The sequence below is a fragment of the Erpetoichthys calabaricus genome, chromosome 12 (assembly GCF_900747795.2).
Source record: "Erpetoichthys calabaricus chromosome 12, fErpCal1.3, whole genome shotgun sequence".
NCBI classification, from domain to species: domain Eukaryota; kingdom Metazoa; phylum Chordata; class Cladistia; order Polypteriformes; family Polypteridae; genus Erpetoichthys; species Erpetoichthys calabaricus.
Genome location: NC_041405.2, coordinates 152,325,057 through 152,341,493, shown reverse-complemented (window position 1 = coordinate 152,341,493; position 16,437 = coordinate 152,325,057). Strand labels below are relative to the sequence as shown.

Genomic DNA, 16,437 nt, shown 5'->3' with positions numbered 1-16,437 from the left:
GAGTCTTACCCAAGAAGACTCCAAACTGGAATTGCTGCCCAAGAGGCTTCTACAAACTACTGAATTAAGAGTCTGGATACTTTTATGAAGGAGTTATTTCAGTGTTTTGTTTTTTTTAATAAATTTGCAAACCTTTTTCTGAAAGCATGTTTTGACTTTATCATTATGGGTTATTGAGTGTAGATTGATGGGCAACAATGGGAAATGTATCCATCTAAAAATAAATCTACAACACATTGAAGTGTGCGGATAGTGATGGGGCCTGAAACTTTCTGAATCTACTGTAAGACCACGGTTTTCAAACTTTTTTGAACAAGTACCACTCTGCGAGGACTAGTAAACTGAAGTACCACTGTCAATGAGTCGTTAATTTACGCCCGTGTTGTTTTGAAGAAAAAGTCACTATAATCACTATAATGACTATAATTATGACGTTAAAGTGATATTAAACTAATTAAGGAAATGGGTGCCCGCGCTAATAAAAGCCGGCTTGGAGTCTTCCACACATTTACAGTAGTATACTTATACTATATATGATTATATGCAACATATTGGCATTCTAGCAACATCGATTCGTGGAAAATAAAGGACCACACAAGTACCACTTGGCATGACTTGAAGTACCACCAGTGGTACACGTACCACAGTTTGAAAACCATGGCTGTAAGATATCCAAGAGAAATGCTGATTTATATGTGAGAGGTGTAAGATGAATCAGGTAGGTCAGTCTACAAAGAGTTGAGGTGCCAGCTGGAAACATTAATAAAATAAAAAAACAAGACACACAGGTGAAAAATATATGGCAATTGAGTGTTGTTTGATGAGGAAAAAAAATTAATTTTAATGATTCGGCAAAAAGCTGTAACATAACAAAATGCATAAAAAGTGAAGGCGTTTGAATACTCAATCTGAAGGCTCTGTGAATAGAGAGTCAGACTCGGTAAACTCTGTATAGGCTGTGACTGGCTGGGATTTGAACCCATGTGTCTGGAGCCATGAGCCCTATAGTGCTAACCACTTTGCTACCATAGTGTTCTCTTCCTAATACAGTACACAATTTGTAAAATGCAAACACGCTCATTTTTGTGTGCTGCAGTCTGAGCTCCCGCTGTTTTCAGATTGTATTTTTCTGCTACTGTAATTCTCCTCCCACGCCGTGTAGGCTGCGGAGCGAGGCGGTCACCTGAGAACGTTCACTCCCAGTTTAATATTTAAACCTCCGCTTCTGCTTTCTGCCGACTTTGAGAAAAGAGCTGACTCACTTGCAGACACAGAGCAGGCCTTGTTCTTTGCTGACCCGCTTTTCACCGAATCACAGGAGACCCTTTCCATCTCCGTCCAAAGGAATATAACTGAACTGGTCTGAGGAGCTCAGGATGTCTCCCGGGAGTCGAGGTAAAGACCTTCTACCTGTTGTCTAAAAGGACACGGCAAAATAAACAGCAATAAACAGCAAACAAAGTTTTTGGAAATAGTGCAGCTTATTTAAAAATCTTTATTAGAAAAAGGGGAAAATTATGAAATTGTTTTACGAAAATAAAAGTGTGTTTCTTATTTGACTTGGCGAACCACATTTGAAAATATATAAGGAAAAGGTGATCAGTCATTGGGTGTGAACCAATCTGAACTGCCGTTGGTCTCATACTGTGGGCTGTGTAATAGGCAAGAGCTGATAGAAGGCAGACACGGCCATAGTGAGGATCATTGATTTACATTATATAGTGCCTTTCATATCTATCTATCTATTATATAGTGCCTTTCACATCTATCTATCTATCCATCCATCCAATTGTGCCGGTTATTTCTATCTGTAATATATGGGATCATCAATCTATAAAGTAATGTGGGATAAAGGTGACATGTCATACTTACCTGTCTATCTGTTGAAAGGTTCAAGTGGAAAGACCCTTCACCGTTAGAATCCCAATTAGTTATTTAAGCTGATGGAGGTCTCCTTTAGCTCAACTGGACTTTATGTGGGCTATGAAGCTAGGTTTGCAGCCCTGGAGTCCAGAAAGGATGCGTCGTGTAAAGAGTGCAGCCCAAGCAAAAAGATACTGGTAACGTATCAATCTGTTATATAGTGCCTGACATGTCTGTCTAAATATCGACCTATCAATCATATCGTGCCTTTCATATCTGTGCCTTTTTATCAGTCATATTCTGCCCATCTCTTTCTGTCGGCTTTCATGACAGTTTATCTACAATATGAATATCTCCTTCCAAATCTGTATATCATATAGTGCCTTTAACGTTAATTATAGGATGCCATTCAAATGTCTGTATAACTGTATCATATAGTGTCTTTCACATTTTTATTTCCATTTGTCATATAGTGCCTTTCATGTCTTATTTATTTATCATTTATGTGTCTTCAATATCTATTGTTTACTGCCTTACACATGAATCTATATAGTTATCTACCTTATATATAACACTATCGTATAGTACCTTTTATGCCTATCTGTGTCTGTTATATAGTGCCATTCACATCTCTCATATAGTGCCTTTCACATCTAGCTATCTATTGTATAGTGCCATTCACATCTCTCATATAGTGCCTTTCACATCTAGCTATCTATTATATAGTGCCATTCACATCTCTCATATAGTGCTTTTCACATCTATCTATTATATAGTGCCATTCACATCTCTCATATGGTGCCTTTCACATCTATCTATCTATTATATAGTGCCATTCACATCTCTCATATAGTGCCTTTCACATCTAGCTATCTATTATATAGTGCCATTCACATCTCTCATATAGTGCCTTTCACATCTAGCTATCTACTATATAGTGCCATTCACATCTCTCATATAGTGTCTTTCACAATTAGCTATCTATTATATAGTGCCATTCACATCTCTCATATAGTGCTTTTCACATCTATCTATTATATAGTGCCATTCACATCTCTCATATAGTGCCTTTCACATCTATCTATTATATAGTGCCATTCACATCTCTCATATAGTGCCTTTCACATCTAGCTATCTATTATATAGTGCCATTCACATCTCTCATATAGTGTCTTTCACAATTAGCTATCTATTATATAGTGCCATTCACATCTCTCATATAGTGCTTTTCACATCTATCTATTATATAGTGCCATTCACATCTCTCATATAGTGCCTTTCACATCTATCTATCTATTATATAGTGCCATTCACATCTCTCATATAGTGCCTTTCACATCTAGCTATCTACTATATAGTGCCATTCACATCTCTCATATAGTGTCTTTCACAATTAGCTATCTATTATATAGTGCCATTCACATCTCTCATATAGTGCTTTTCACATCTATCTATTATATAGTGCCATTCACATCTCTCATATAGTGCCTTTCACATCTATCTATCTATTATATAGTGCCATTCACATCTCTCATATAGTGCCTTTCACATCTAGCTATCTACTATATAGTGCCATTCACATCTCTCATATAGTGTCTTTCACAATTAGCTATCTATTATATAGTGTCATTCACATCTGTCATATAGTGCCTTTCTCATTTAGCTATCTATTATATAGTGCCATTCATATCTGTTATATAGTGCCTTTCATGTCTATTTATCAATTAGTGTCTTTCATATCTATTATGTACTGCCTTACACATATATCTATCTACCTTATATATAACTCTATTATATAGCACCTTTTATGCTTATCTATGTCCGTTATATAGTGGTATTCGCATCTCTCATATAGTGCCTTTCACATCCAGCTATCTATTATTTAGTGCCATTCATATCTGTCATATAGTGCATTTCATATTTCTCTTATCTTATCATTTAATTCCGTTCATGTCTATCTGGGCACAGCAAACCTGAAGTGGATCAAGTGGGTTTAATAATGGACTCTGGGACTCACTATGAATCTCCTTAATGTATCAAATACTTAGCTCTGTTGTCCTCTGTGAATTTGGAGTGTGAGTCTTGGTCTCTAGATGTTTCTAGATTCTTCTGTGATTTTGTCCGCAGGAGCTGAAGTTTCCATGCATTTTCCCATCTCTGGTCTTTTAGTTGAGGGCAGGAGGATGGGGCTTCTCCTTGTGTTGGTGCTTTGTTTCAAGTCCACAGACCCTCCAAGACAGGGCGCTTTGTCGTCTGAATCTGCATCTTCTTATTTCCAATACCCATGAGCCTGCATGAGGATGGTAATGCTCGATACCAGGGCTGGAGGTTCTGCCAGAACTTTCTAAAATCCCCTCGGGCTAACAAAAATTTGTGCAGTTTTTAGTGTCTTATATGGTGAAGTCACCATTTGGTTTCTGTGTATGGATGGCCACCAAACTCTCTACTTGGTGATTAAAGTGACTTGTGTTACTTTTGAACTTCCTGTCACTCTGGTAGATTTTGGCCCTGTTTTTGATTTTCAACAGATGAGCTTTGCGGTGGTTCGCATTGTTTACAACTTCAGGTTATGTTGACTATGTTTGTAGAAACAGCTCCATTTATCAATTTTCCAAGCTTGCGTTTTCCATTAAAGGGTTGTGGTAGTCAGGACCTTTTCTGAGATCAATGGGCTAAGGGCAAGAATCATCTAATAATAATATTATCATTCTCAAGGCGCTGACCAGAGGGTCGCTTCATTGCATAGTATACTCAATTCAGGTGGGCAGCACAGAGTTCAGAGTCTGCACAGCCAAGAGGTAGAAGCTATTGTAGAACCTGACAGAATGGGTTTGGATGCTACAGTACTGTTAGTCAGAAGGAAATGGGACAAAAAGTCCATGGGGAGGGTCTAAGAGTGGGTCCTCCATAATGGTGTAGGCTTGATAAAGATGTCTTTAATGGAGGCTAGACAGGTGTGCACCTTGTTGTAGGACCTTTCGGGCAGAAACACTGAAGTTGCCAAACCAGACGGTGATGCAGCTGGTCAGAATGCTCTTGGAGGTATGTCCGTAGAATGTGGTGAGAATGGTGTGAAGGTAAGCTTGTCTTCCTCATCCGCTGAAGAAAGTGGAGATGCTGCTGGCCTTCCTTTGCCTATGGAGGTGGTGTTAATTGAGCAAGTAAGGAAGACCAAGGAATGTGTTGCCCTTGACCTGTTCCACCAATGGGGCGTCGACAGCATGGGCCTTTCTGAAGTCAACAATCATCTCTTTTGTCTTGTCTGCATTAAGAGACAGATTGTTGCACTTGCACCAGCCTGCCAGTCATCATACTTCCATTCTGTAAACTGGTTACTTCTTATTGGTGATAGGACCCTCCACCGTTGTGTCATCAGCAAACTTAATAGTGGAGTTAGAGCAGTACAGTAATCCCTCCTCCATCGCGGGGGTTGCGTTCCAGACCCCCCTGCGAAAGGTGAAAATCCGCAAAGTAGAAACAATATGTTTATATGGTTATTTTTATATTGTCATGCTTGGGTCACAGATTTGCACAGAAACACAGGAGGTTGTAGAGAGACAGGAACGTTATTCAAACACTGCAAACAAACATTTGTCTCTTTTTCAAAAGTTTAAACTGTGCTCCATGACAAGACAGAGATGACAGTTCTGTCTCACAATTAAAAGAATGCAAACATATCTTCCTCTTCAAAGGAGTGTGCGTCAGAGAGAGAGAAAAAAAAAGCAAACAGTCAAAAATCAATAGGGCTGTTTGGTTTTTAAGTATGCGAAGCATAGTAGGACAAAGTAGCTGCAAGGAAGGGAGCAAGCATTTTTTAGAGGAGCGTCCGTATCCTCTAGGCCAGTGTGCGAACAGCCCCTCTGCTCACACCCCCCTCCGTCAGAGCGAGAGAGAGCGAACGAGCGCGAGCAAACAATCAAAAATCAATACGTGCTGTTTGATCTTTTAAGTATGCGAAGCACAATGCAGGAAGCATATCGCTTGCAAAGCAGCCACATGTAAGCCCAGCAAAGAAGGGAGCACTGTGAAGGTAATCTTTCAGCGTTTTTTGAGGAGTGGCCGTGTCCTCTAGTGGTGCAAACAGCCCGCGTGCTCACAATATATTTGAGGAGTTTTATTTAATACATAATACGTGCTGTGGTTGGGTAGCTTCTCAGCCATCTGCCAATAGTGTCCCTTGTATAAAATCAACTGGGCAAACCAACTGAGGAAGCATGTACCAGAAATTAAAAGACCTATTGTCCGCAGAAATCCGCGAACCAGCAAAAAATCCGCAATATATATTTAAATATGCTTACATATAAAATCCGCGATAGAGTGAAGTCGCGAAAGTCGAAGCGCGATATAGCAAGGGATTACTGTACACAGCCATACAGTCACTAATCGGCATAATGCACAGAACTGGGCAGAATACAGAGATGATATTTCCAATGAGTGCTGTTTTGGGGGTCTGTCAAGTCAGGAAGTCCAGGATCAAGCTGGATTGGGACGTGTTGTCGCCTAGCAGGCTTTGCTTTCCAATGAGCTGCTGAACTGAAGTTAATGAACAGCACCCTGGAATGAGTGTCTTTGTTGTCCAGATGGGACAGGGCCAGATGAAGAGTAGATGATATGGCATGCTTAGTGGACAGGCAAACTGGAGAGGGTCATATGATGAGGGAAGTCCAGCATTCAGCTGGCCCAAGACTAGCCATTCAAAACACTCTGTAATGACCACTGTGAGTGCTATAGAGCAGGGGTGCCCAACTCCAGTCCTGGGGGGCTGCAGTGGCTGCAGGTTTTCATTCTCACCCTTTTCTTAATTAGTGACCCGTTTTTCCTGCTAATTAACTTCTTTTGAATTCATTTTATTTGACTTGCTCTTGGGCGGCATGGTGGCGCAGTGGGTAGCGCTGCTGCCTTGCAGTTGGGAGATCTCGGGACCTGGGTTCGATTCCTGGGTCCTCCCTGCGTGGAGTTTGCGTGTTCTCCCCGTGTCTGCGTGGGTTTCCTCCGGGCACTCCGGTTTCCTCCCACAGTCCAAAGACATGCAGGTTAGGTGGATTGGCGATTCTAAATTGGCCCTAGTGTGTGCTTGGTGTGTTTGTGTGTGTCCTGCGGTGGGTTGGCACCCTGCCCAGGATTGGTTCCTGCCTTGTGCCCTGTGTTGGCTGGGATTGGCTCCAGCAGACCCCCGTGACCCTGTGTTCGGATTCAGCGGGTTGGAAAATGGATGGATGGATGACTTGCTCTTGAAGACTCAGAACCCTCAATTGTTTCTTTATTCTTAATTAGCAGCCAAACAATAATGAGATACAAAATGAGCCAAAACAGGACCAGCAAACTGTGACCATCATACAATATCTAAAAATAAAGAAAAGTGAAGGTCTCAGGAATGCTGATCTGCTCTTAGATAAGAGAACATCCACAATTTCGGAAATGTCTGTTATTGCACAATGAGAGCAGCAACAAGCCATGGAATTAAAGAACGGGTTTAATTAACGACAAGACTCAGCACCTCATTAAGCAACTGGTTGGAGTGAAATTGGTTGGAGTTTGAGGCCCTGACTTAGTTGGTCTTCCGTCGGCCCACTCACTTCACATTTCATTTCTGTTTGGGTGCCATTGAAGGAAATAAATGAAGCAACTGAGAGGAATGAATTTCTTCAAGTCAGTTAAAATTAATTCAAAAGAAGTTAATTAGCAGCAATAACAGGTCACTAATTAAGAAAAGGGTTAGAATGTAAACCTGCGGCCCTCCAGGACTGGAGTTGGGCGCCCCTGCTATAGGGTAATGGACATTAAGGCAAGAGACAGAGGAATTCCTAAGCTTGTTTTTGTGGGGGACTTGAGGGCGACCGTCTACCTCAAGGACATGTTGAAGGTGTCTGTAAGGATATCCATCAGCTGATGTGCACATTCTCTGAATCCTCGACCAGGTATGTTGTCTGGTCCAGCAGCTTTGCATGGGTTTACATTTAGTAAAGGTCTTTGTATGTCAGCTGTGGACCGGTTCCTTCTGAGGAGGGATGTACTTCCTCACAGCTAAGTCATTCAGGGCATAAAGAGACCCCATTTTGTTTAGGACTTGAAGTAAACTTCCAAGGGTATGGAGAGAAAACATGCCAACTCCACTCCTAAGAGTGATGAGACTGGGCTACAAACCAGAGTCTCTGGATATGTTTGTTAGCTGAGCTCCCCCCATAATCCATTTCAAATCATTATTAGCATTGCATTTACGTGTATTTGACTAGTAGACACTTTTGTCCAAAGTGACTTACAAAACAGGCTAACATAATTGGGTAAACATCAGTCGGTGGGATTGTTTGGGAACAAGTGTTAAAGGACAAGGGTGCAAAATGGATCATGAAGAACGCAGCACAAAATACAAGCAGGTTACACTTCTATAATTACAAGGACTTATTAATTCCGTCATCAAGACAGAAATTGGCTAAATAAGAGAAGTCTTCATACGCTTCTTAAACACATTGAGGGAGTCAGAATTTTGAATAGAGGCAGGCAGGCCATTCCACCAGCCAGGAGCTACGCATAAAATAGTCCGGGCTGAGATTTTTACTGCCATGCAGAGGTGTCATCACCAGACGCTGTACATTAGCAGACCTGAGTTGTTTAGAAGGAGCAGAGGACGTCACAAGTGTCTCCATATACATAGGCGCTGATCCATTGACTACTCTGTCGTCATCTATCAAAGAGTTGAAATTACTGTGTTCTGCTACGGGGCACCAGTGTAGTGATCTTTAGAGAAGACTGACATGTGCCCGTCTCGGCTGGTTGAACACCAGATGTGCCACCGCATTTTGAATTATTTGCAGCAGCATGGTGGGACATGCCAACGTTCCAGCCAGCAGAGAGTTGCAGTAATCCAGATGTTACAAGACCAATGCCAGCACCAGGAGTTGTGCTACATAGTCTGTCAGATATGGTCTGATCTTGCGGATATTGTGTAGAGCAGGGGTGTCCAACTCCAGTCCTGGTGGGCCACAGTGGCTGCAGGTTTTCATTCTAACCATCTTCCTAATTAGTGAGCCATTTTTGCTGCTGATTAACTTGTTTTACCTTCGTTTTAATTGATGTGACTCAGACCTGTTAGTTGTCTGTCACGTGACCAGCTAACATGAAATAAAGAAAGGTGAAGATCTCAGTCTTGTTGGTCTGCTCAGGTCACCAAAGCATCTTGACGGTGGTCTTAGAATAAATAGAAAATCAACAGTCTGCTGTGGCAGAATGAGAGCAGAAACAAGTCTTGATATTCAATAACGACCTTAATTAACAGCAAGAATCAGCTTCTCATTAAGAAACTAGTTGGAGTGAAATTGGCTGGAGTCTGAAATCCCAGTATCAGCTGGTCATCTGTTGGCTCGTTTCACATCTCATTTCTGTTTGGCTGCCATTTAATGAAGAAATGAATCAATTCAGAGGACTGAATCCTTAAAAACAGGGCTATTAAAAAGAAGAGAAAAGGAGTTAATTAGCAGTGAAAACTGGGCACTGATTAGGAGAAGGGTCCGAATGAAAACCTCCAGCCACTGTGGCCCACCAGGACCAGAGTTGGACACCCCTGGTGTAGAGTGAATATGCAAGACCGAGAGGTAGTAGGACCTGTTGTCCTCTGGAAGGAATGACGGGTACAGATGTCTGTCATCGGCATGACACTGATAAGAAGAACCATGAGACAGGATGATAGGACCTAGTGAGGAGGTGTATAGAAAGAAGAGGTAGGGAACCCAGTACTGATCCTTGGGCCAGCCATGATATCTCTCCATGCCAGTACACCAGGTAGGATCTGCTCAAGAGGTAGGACTCATACCACCTGAGGGTAGTCTCAGTGATGCTCAGGTCAGAGAGAGTGGCATGGAGGATCTGGTGGTTGACTGTGACGAAGGTGGAGGAAAGGTCTAGAAAGAATTAAACAGATGATATGTGTTGTAACGGAAAGTAGAGTCATCTCTGTTTAATAGCCATTCTCGAAGCCTCCCTGATTAGGATGAAGCTGTCTGTTCTTAACATTGATAATAGCAAACCATTTAAAGTGATCTTCTCTCATTTAGGAGTTTAAGAAGATGGATGAAGCCTGAATTATGGATGAAAATCAGTGGGCCTCTTGACTGTCTTGCTGTGGGACTTGTTCTAATTATTGGAACATTGAAGGATCTTGCAAGACATCTTAATTGAACCCATCGACTCGGTTAACGTATTTGAAAATTTGTAAAGTCATTTGATCTACAGAGTAATGCACTAATTTTTTATCAAGTTCTTGGATTTTTTATTGGGATACAAGTGCTAGAAAAGTTGGAATGATGGATTTTTGACTGAAATTCTATAAATCATAAAACGGTGTTCTTAAAGGGAAATTTTGCACAATGTTATTTTAGTGCACGCTCCATTCTCAAGATGTCAGACCCAAAAGAACTTCATCATTTTAGTAGACTGAACGAGAGCCAATGCAAAAGGAGGCCAATGATCAGCCTTGGTGATGACCTGGATGACCTGCCGCCTCTACCATTGAATGTGCCAAATCAGCAATTTTCAGACACGTCATCTGTGGGTCTACGCGAGTATAATGTCGACTCCTCTCACACTCCCTCTTGTGTCGATTTACCGCTCTCCAGCACTCCTCCAGAGGAGCAAAAGGCCAGTAGGAAGCGGCTGATGCCCAAAGCTTTGGATGATATCTTCAACAGGTGGAAGAAGATGGGGAGTACCCATCCAGAGTCGCTTGAAGAGAACTGCCTGTGTGATGGAGGTGAGCACACACCACCTCTCAGCCCACTGCTGGACAGGAAGAACCCAAGTAGAGTCAAGCCCAAAGTGAGCTCACAAGCTGAATCTTTAGGGTCAAGTCAATCCAAGGAGTGGCCACCCCCCTACACGGACGAGAGGCCGGACAATTCCAGCCCTCTTATGTCTATCAAAGAAACTTTGAAGGAAACAGAGCGGATGAGCTGGGATCCAGCTGATTACCAGGCTGAAAAAGAAGCCATCTACCAGCTAAAGTACTCCTACTTGAAGTCCTGGCCCGGTCTTCTCCGTCTCTTGGCTGGGATGCAGCTCCTTTTTGGGGCCATGGTGTTTGCTTGTGTTTGTGCTTACATTCAGAAAGACAGCCAGTGGTACAACCTTTTTGGTTACACCCCACCTAATTATGGGCTGTATGGCAATGGTGGATACTACTCCTACTATCGTGGGCCGATGACCCCATTTGTGCTTGTGATCGTATGCCTCAGCTGGCTGGTGACGGTCATTTTACTGGTGCTTGGCCTCTCCATGTACTACAGGACAATTCTCTTAGATTCCCACTGGTGGCCCCTCACGGAGTTCATGATCAATCTGGTGATGTTCCTTTTGTACATGGCAGCTGGGATTGTCTACCTGAATGATCTGAACCGTGGAGGGGCGTGTTACTCCAGCGTGGGTATCAATCCCTTGTTATCCTCAGTCTGCCGGGTGGAGGGAGGCCAGATGGCTGCTGTGGCCTTTCTTTTCATCAACCTCTTGATGTACCTCCTCAGCTCTATTGTTTGTCTGAAAATGTGGCACCATGAGACATCGAGAAGACACGAGGATCTGCCAGACATTCAGGTGTGTCCCGGGGTAACTATGGGGTGTAGCTCGTCTCTGGAAGAATTTGTCGAATATCTGCCATTCATTTTTAGAAACCCACCTATTCTTGCAATGGATAGGACACTCAGAAACATGTCAACATTTGACCAGGTACCTATTATGAGTAGCTAGGCCCAGTTTTTCCCTTCCTCAGAAAACACATTCCAGCCTTTCTGTAGGGAATCCTCTGATTCATTCCTAAGTAAATGGCGAATGCAATGCCACATATCCCGTATCTTCCCTAGTGGAACATGTCTGCAATACTTCAGTAGAAGAGACATACACATTCATGTGAAAAGTAAATACACCCAATGGAAATTGTTGGCTTTTTCAACATATTTGAACAGGCAAACATTAGACCCAGACCCCCATGGCCCTGTGTTAGGATATAGTGGGTTGGACGACTGACTGACTGACTGACTGAAATATTAGACCTTCATGCAAATAGCATCTACAGTTAAAAGTGACGCGCTTGAGCAAATGGCACAGAAAACTGACATGGTGTATTCATTCCCATAAAATAAATTAACTAAAATGCAGGTTTATCACATGGAAAAAATAAGTCCACTTATCACTACTTCAAATCCATTCAATTAAAATCTGGTGTTCCAGATGAGGTGCTGTTGATGTGAGCCTCCTTGTTCTGATCTATGCCTCACCACCATTTGATAGTGGAGATCTACAGAGGGTTCCTTGGACTTCATGTCTTGGTTTTTGTCCCAACATGTAGTGTGAATTGTGGACCATATATACACAAGTAAATGCGTGCCAATCTAAATGATGTCCAATCAATTTAGTTGGTCACTGGTAGACTCCAGTGAGTTCTAGAAACATCTCAAGGAGAATTCAAGCAAACAGAAGGCACCTGAGCACACTTCTACAAATGGGCAATTTCAGTTTTTTATTTTTAATAAATTAGCAAACCTTTCTGAAAATATGTTTTCATTTTGTCATCAGACCCATATCATGTTCCCCAGAGGCCCCTGGGTGATTTAGTTCCTTAATAGAGAGTTGATCATCCTCTTAGCATTGCTGCACAGGGACACTCGTCGTTTAATGTGGAACGGTATTTGCCACTCTTGACTTTGGTGTGTGGAGACTCAGTCGTCTCATCAAGCGATGTGTGGTAAGCCTGGAGAATCAATCATTTCATCTAGTGCTGGTGGGGGGATGGGGATGGATGAAAAGGCCCATGGATGTGTACCCAGAATGCCCTGATGGTAGATCCTCCCCATGTTTATCATTATGGGTTATTGAGTGTAGATTAATGTCAAACATTTCCATTTCAAACTAAATCTGCAAAAGTTGAAGGGGTTGAAATTCTTTCAGAACCCACTGTAGCTTTAGTACAGGGCTGAGCAATGGCAGTCCTGGGGGGCCGCAGTGTCTGCAGGATTTTGTTCCAGCCCAGTTGCTTAATTAGAAACCAATCCTTGCTTATATCAGATCTTAATCTCATGGCTTGTTAGTTTAGATAGATAGATAGATAGATAGATAGATAGATAGATAGATAGATAGATAGATAGATAGATAGATAGATAGATAGATAGATAGATAGATAGATAGATAGATAGATAGATAGATAGATAGATAGATAGATAGATAGATAGATAGATAGATGGATATGAAAGGAAACTATATAATAGATAGAAGTTTATTTGTCCCCAGGGGGAAATTTGGCTTTTATATGCATATTTAGGTAGGTAAATAAATAAATAAATAAATAAATAAGTAAGTATACACACACACTTCGGCTGGACACACACCAGAATGACTAAAAAGCAAGAAAATTAAAAAGAAAAAACTTCTGACTTGGCTGTCTCAGTCCCAGTGATTCACTATACAGGTGTATTCAATGTTGGTAAAAAGAAGCCCCCGTTGAGTTTCTTGACACACTTCTGCTGAATAACTCATTGAAAGTGCTCAGTGTTGGTGTGTCACAGAGAGGATGTACAGCTTTGTTCATAATGACACTCGGTTTTGTCTTCATTCTCATTCTCTCTTGCCATGACCTCCAGGGGGTCCAGAGTCTGCCCTTTTATTTAGCTTGTTGATTCGGTGGGCCGCTGTAGGAGAGACGTTATCATACCACACTGGCCAACACAGAGTTGTAGAAGATGTGAAGGATGTCACTTCCCATATTAAAAGAACCATATTAAAAGTCCCAGAGTATAAGATAGCCCACCCTGCCCTTTCTTTTGTAGTTCCTTTTGTGATCCAAACCAGTCCAACATATTATTAATATGTAGCCACAAGTACATGCAGGAAGGAGACCTGGGTTCGCTTCCCAGGTCCTCCCTCCATGGAGTTTGCATGTTCTTCCTGTGTCTGCGTGGGTTTCCTCCCACAGTCCAAAGACATGCAGGTTAGGTGCATTGGTGATCCTAAATTGTCTCTAGTGTGTGTTTGGTGTGTGGGTGTGTATGTGTGTCATGCGGTGGGCTGGCGCCCTGCCCGGGATTTGTACCTGCCTTGCACCCTGTGCTGGCTGGGATTGGCTCCAGTAGACCCCTGTGACCCTGTGTTAGGATATAGCGGGTTGGAAAATGACTGACTGACTGAAGTACATGCAGGAGTGGACCACCTGTACATCCACTCCCTGAATAGATTTTTCCATCCCAAGGATACCACCCTAATGATCTGAAGACTAAAACAGATGACTAATTCTCAGTACTTCACTGCTTTTTCTTCAGTTTCTTTCCATATTTTTTATTAAACCAGAAAGTTCATTGCTGGTCCTTTTGTCATATGCAACTTTTTGCTAATAAGGAGCATCTGACAACAGTAAATGTGGCTTTTTAAGACATAAAAATAAGCAATTAAGGGCGGGACAACTGAAAATGAAGAAGAAAAATGGTGCTTGATCAATAACTGCTTGAATAGCAATAATTGGCTTCTCATTAAGAAACTGAGTTGGAACAAAATCCTGCTGCCGCTACGGCCCTCCAGGACCAACGTTGCTGACCCTCCGCTTTTGTGTAACCTCCCTTGACTTGCACTCCACACAGGGGGCACAATATAACCTGACATCCTACTAGGCTTCTCTGTCACTTCTGTGCAAAAGTACTGAATCTCCTTAAAAGTCCTCATAATGTTCTGCACGACTAAAAATGTATACACATATTTATCCATTCAGTGCAGTTAATGTGCACTGCTGTAACAATACATTTCAATGTCCACATAAAGCATTTTCTGTAGATACTCAACTGAAGAAGAAAACTCCAAAGTGAGTGTTTGCCTAAGTATTTAAGCCTCTGTGCTTTGGAGGCTCCACGTTTAAACAGATGAATCACAAACAATACAAAGGTAACACAGTCGTAATTAAACATAATGAGGTCCGACTTGTGTGTCCTTTCTATCACTCTGAATATGAAAAGCCCCCTTTGTAAGGCAGTAGTCTTTGTTGGACAAGCACTGCACAAAATGAAGACAAAGAAGCATCAGCTGATGTGAGAAACATAATCATTTAAATGCACAAGGCAGGAAATGGAAACAACAATAAAAAAATATCAAAGACTTTGAATGTACCACTTCACGTTGTTGGGTCCATCATCAGAAACTGGAAGGATCATCACAGCACCAGGCCGCCCCGCCAAACTAAACATCAGAGCAGGACATCGAGTAAAAATCCAACTGTTTCTCTCAGAAGTCTGCAGTTCTCTGTGTCTGAAGCTGGAGTGGACGTACGGGGGTCTACAACGTCAAGAGCTCTCTATAAAACAGGCCTCTACATGAGGGTAACGAGAAAGAAGTCTTTTCTTAATAAGGTCCTCGTAAAAGCACGGATGGCATTTGTTACAAAGCTTGAAAAAGAACCTAGTTAAGATGTGGGAGAAGGTTTTACGGTCAGATGAGACCCAAATAGAAGTTTTTGGCCAGACTTCAAAGAGGTATGCGTGGCGTAAAACTAACACTGGCGATGCCTCAAGAAACACCAAACCTACGGAGAGATATGGCAGTGGCAGCATCAGGCTATGGAGATGCTTTTCATGTGCTGGGACTGGGAATCTTGTCAGAGTTGAAGGGACAATGGATGGACACAGATACCACGCAATATCACAGGAGAACTTGTTCTAGTCTGCTATGAATCTACTGCTCAGGAAAAGATTCATCTTCCAACGTGACAATAACCCTAAGCATGAGGCCAAAGTGACACTGGAATGGCTCAAAAACAGAAAGGTGAATGTTGTAGAATGGCCGAGTCAAAGGGCTGATCTTAACCCCATGGAGAATCGGTGGCACTGTTTGAAAACTGCTGTCCAGAGGCGCCATTGCACCAGCCTAGAGGGTCTCTATGAGTTTTGCCAAGACACATGGAGAAGAATCACACCTGAACGATATGCACAACTGGGACATGCTTACAGTATCTCAAAAGAATGAAGGCTGTTATTGCAGCAAAATGATTCTTGACAAAGTGTGAATGTGTAGGCCTTAAATACTTGGGCAAACTCTAACTTTGGCGTTTTTCTTCTTCAGTTAAATATCTACAGAAAATGGTTGATTTGGACTTTGGAAATGTATTGTTACAGCAGATGAGTGCACATTAATATTATGAATGGATAAATATTTGTGAAAATTATGAGGACGTTGAAGAGGATTCAATACTTTTGCACGCCACTGTATTGTATACACAACATTCCAATTCTTGATCTTCAATGGCCATCCTTAACTGTAACCTTTTGGCATTTTCTTCCTTGTTTCAACTCTGTAAGAGTTCAGACTCCACCCTGGTGACCCTGTGTAACTGGAATACAGCAAAAACAAGCAATTGAGCAATGATTGCAAAAACACATTTTCAGTCACGAGTTCCAAAGTGAACTGTGTTCAAAATGGCTGAACTTCCAGTCACATGTCTTTCTGGCTGGAAGAGACAGGTCTAGGCAGACAGACACTGAAAGTGACATAAGAGATGCTATAGCTGTCAATCTTCTGGTTCTGCAGTGGGAGGAAGAGAAAAGCACAGCACCATCGCCA

At 42.0% G+C, this 16,437-nt stretch overlaps 1 protein-coding gene across 1 annotated transcript in view; it reads left to right on the top strand.

The window, feature by feature from the left end:
• The first annotated feature begins 1,219 nt into the window (after positions 1-1,219).
• Positions 1,220-16,437, top strand: part of LOC114662872 (uncharacterized) — a 139,165-nt gene continuing 123,947 nt past the window's right edge. The window contains exons 1-2 of the mRNA XM_051935431.1: positions 1,220-1,395; positions 9,912-11,442. Of these exons, the coding sequence (XP_051791391.1) occupies positions 10,255-11,442 (1,188 nt within the window). The 5' untranslated portion in view covers positions 1,220-1,395; positions 9,912-10,254. The remainder of the gene's footprint in view (positions 1,396-9,911; positions 11,443-16,437) is intronic.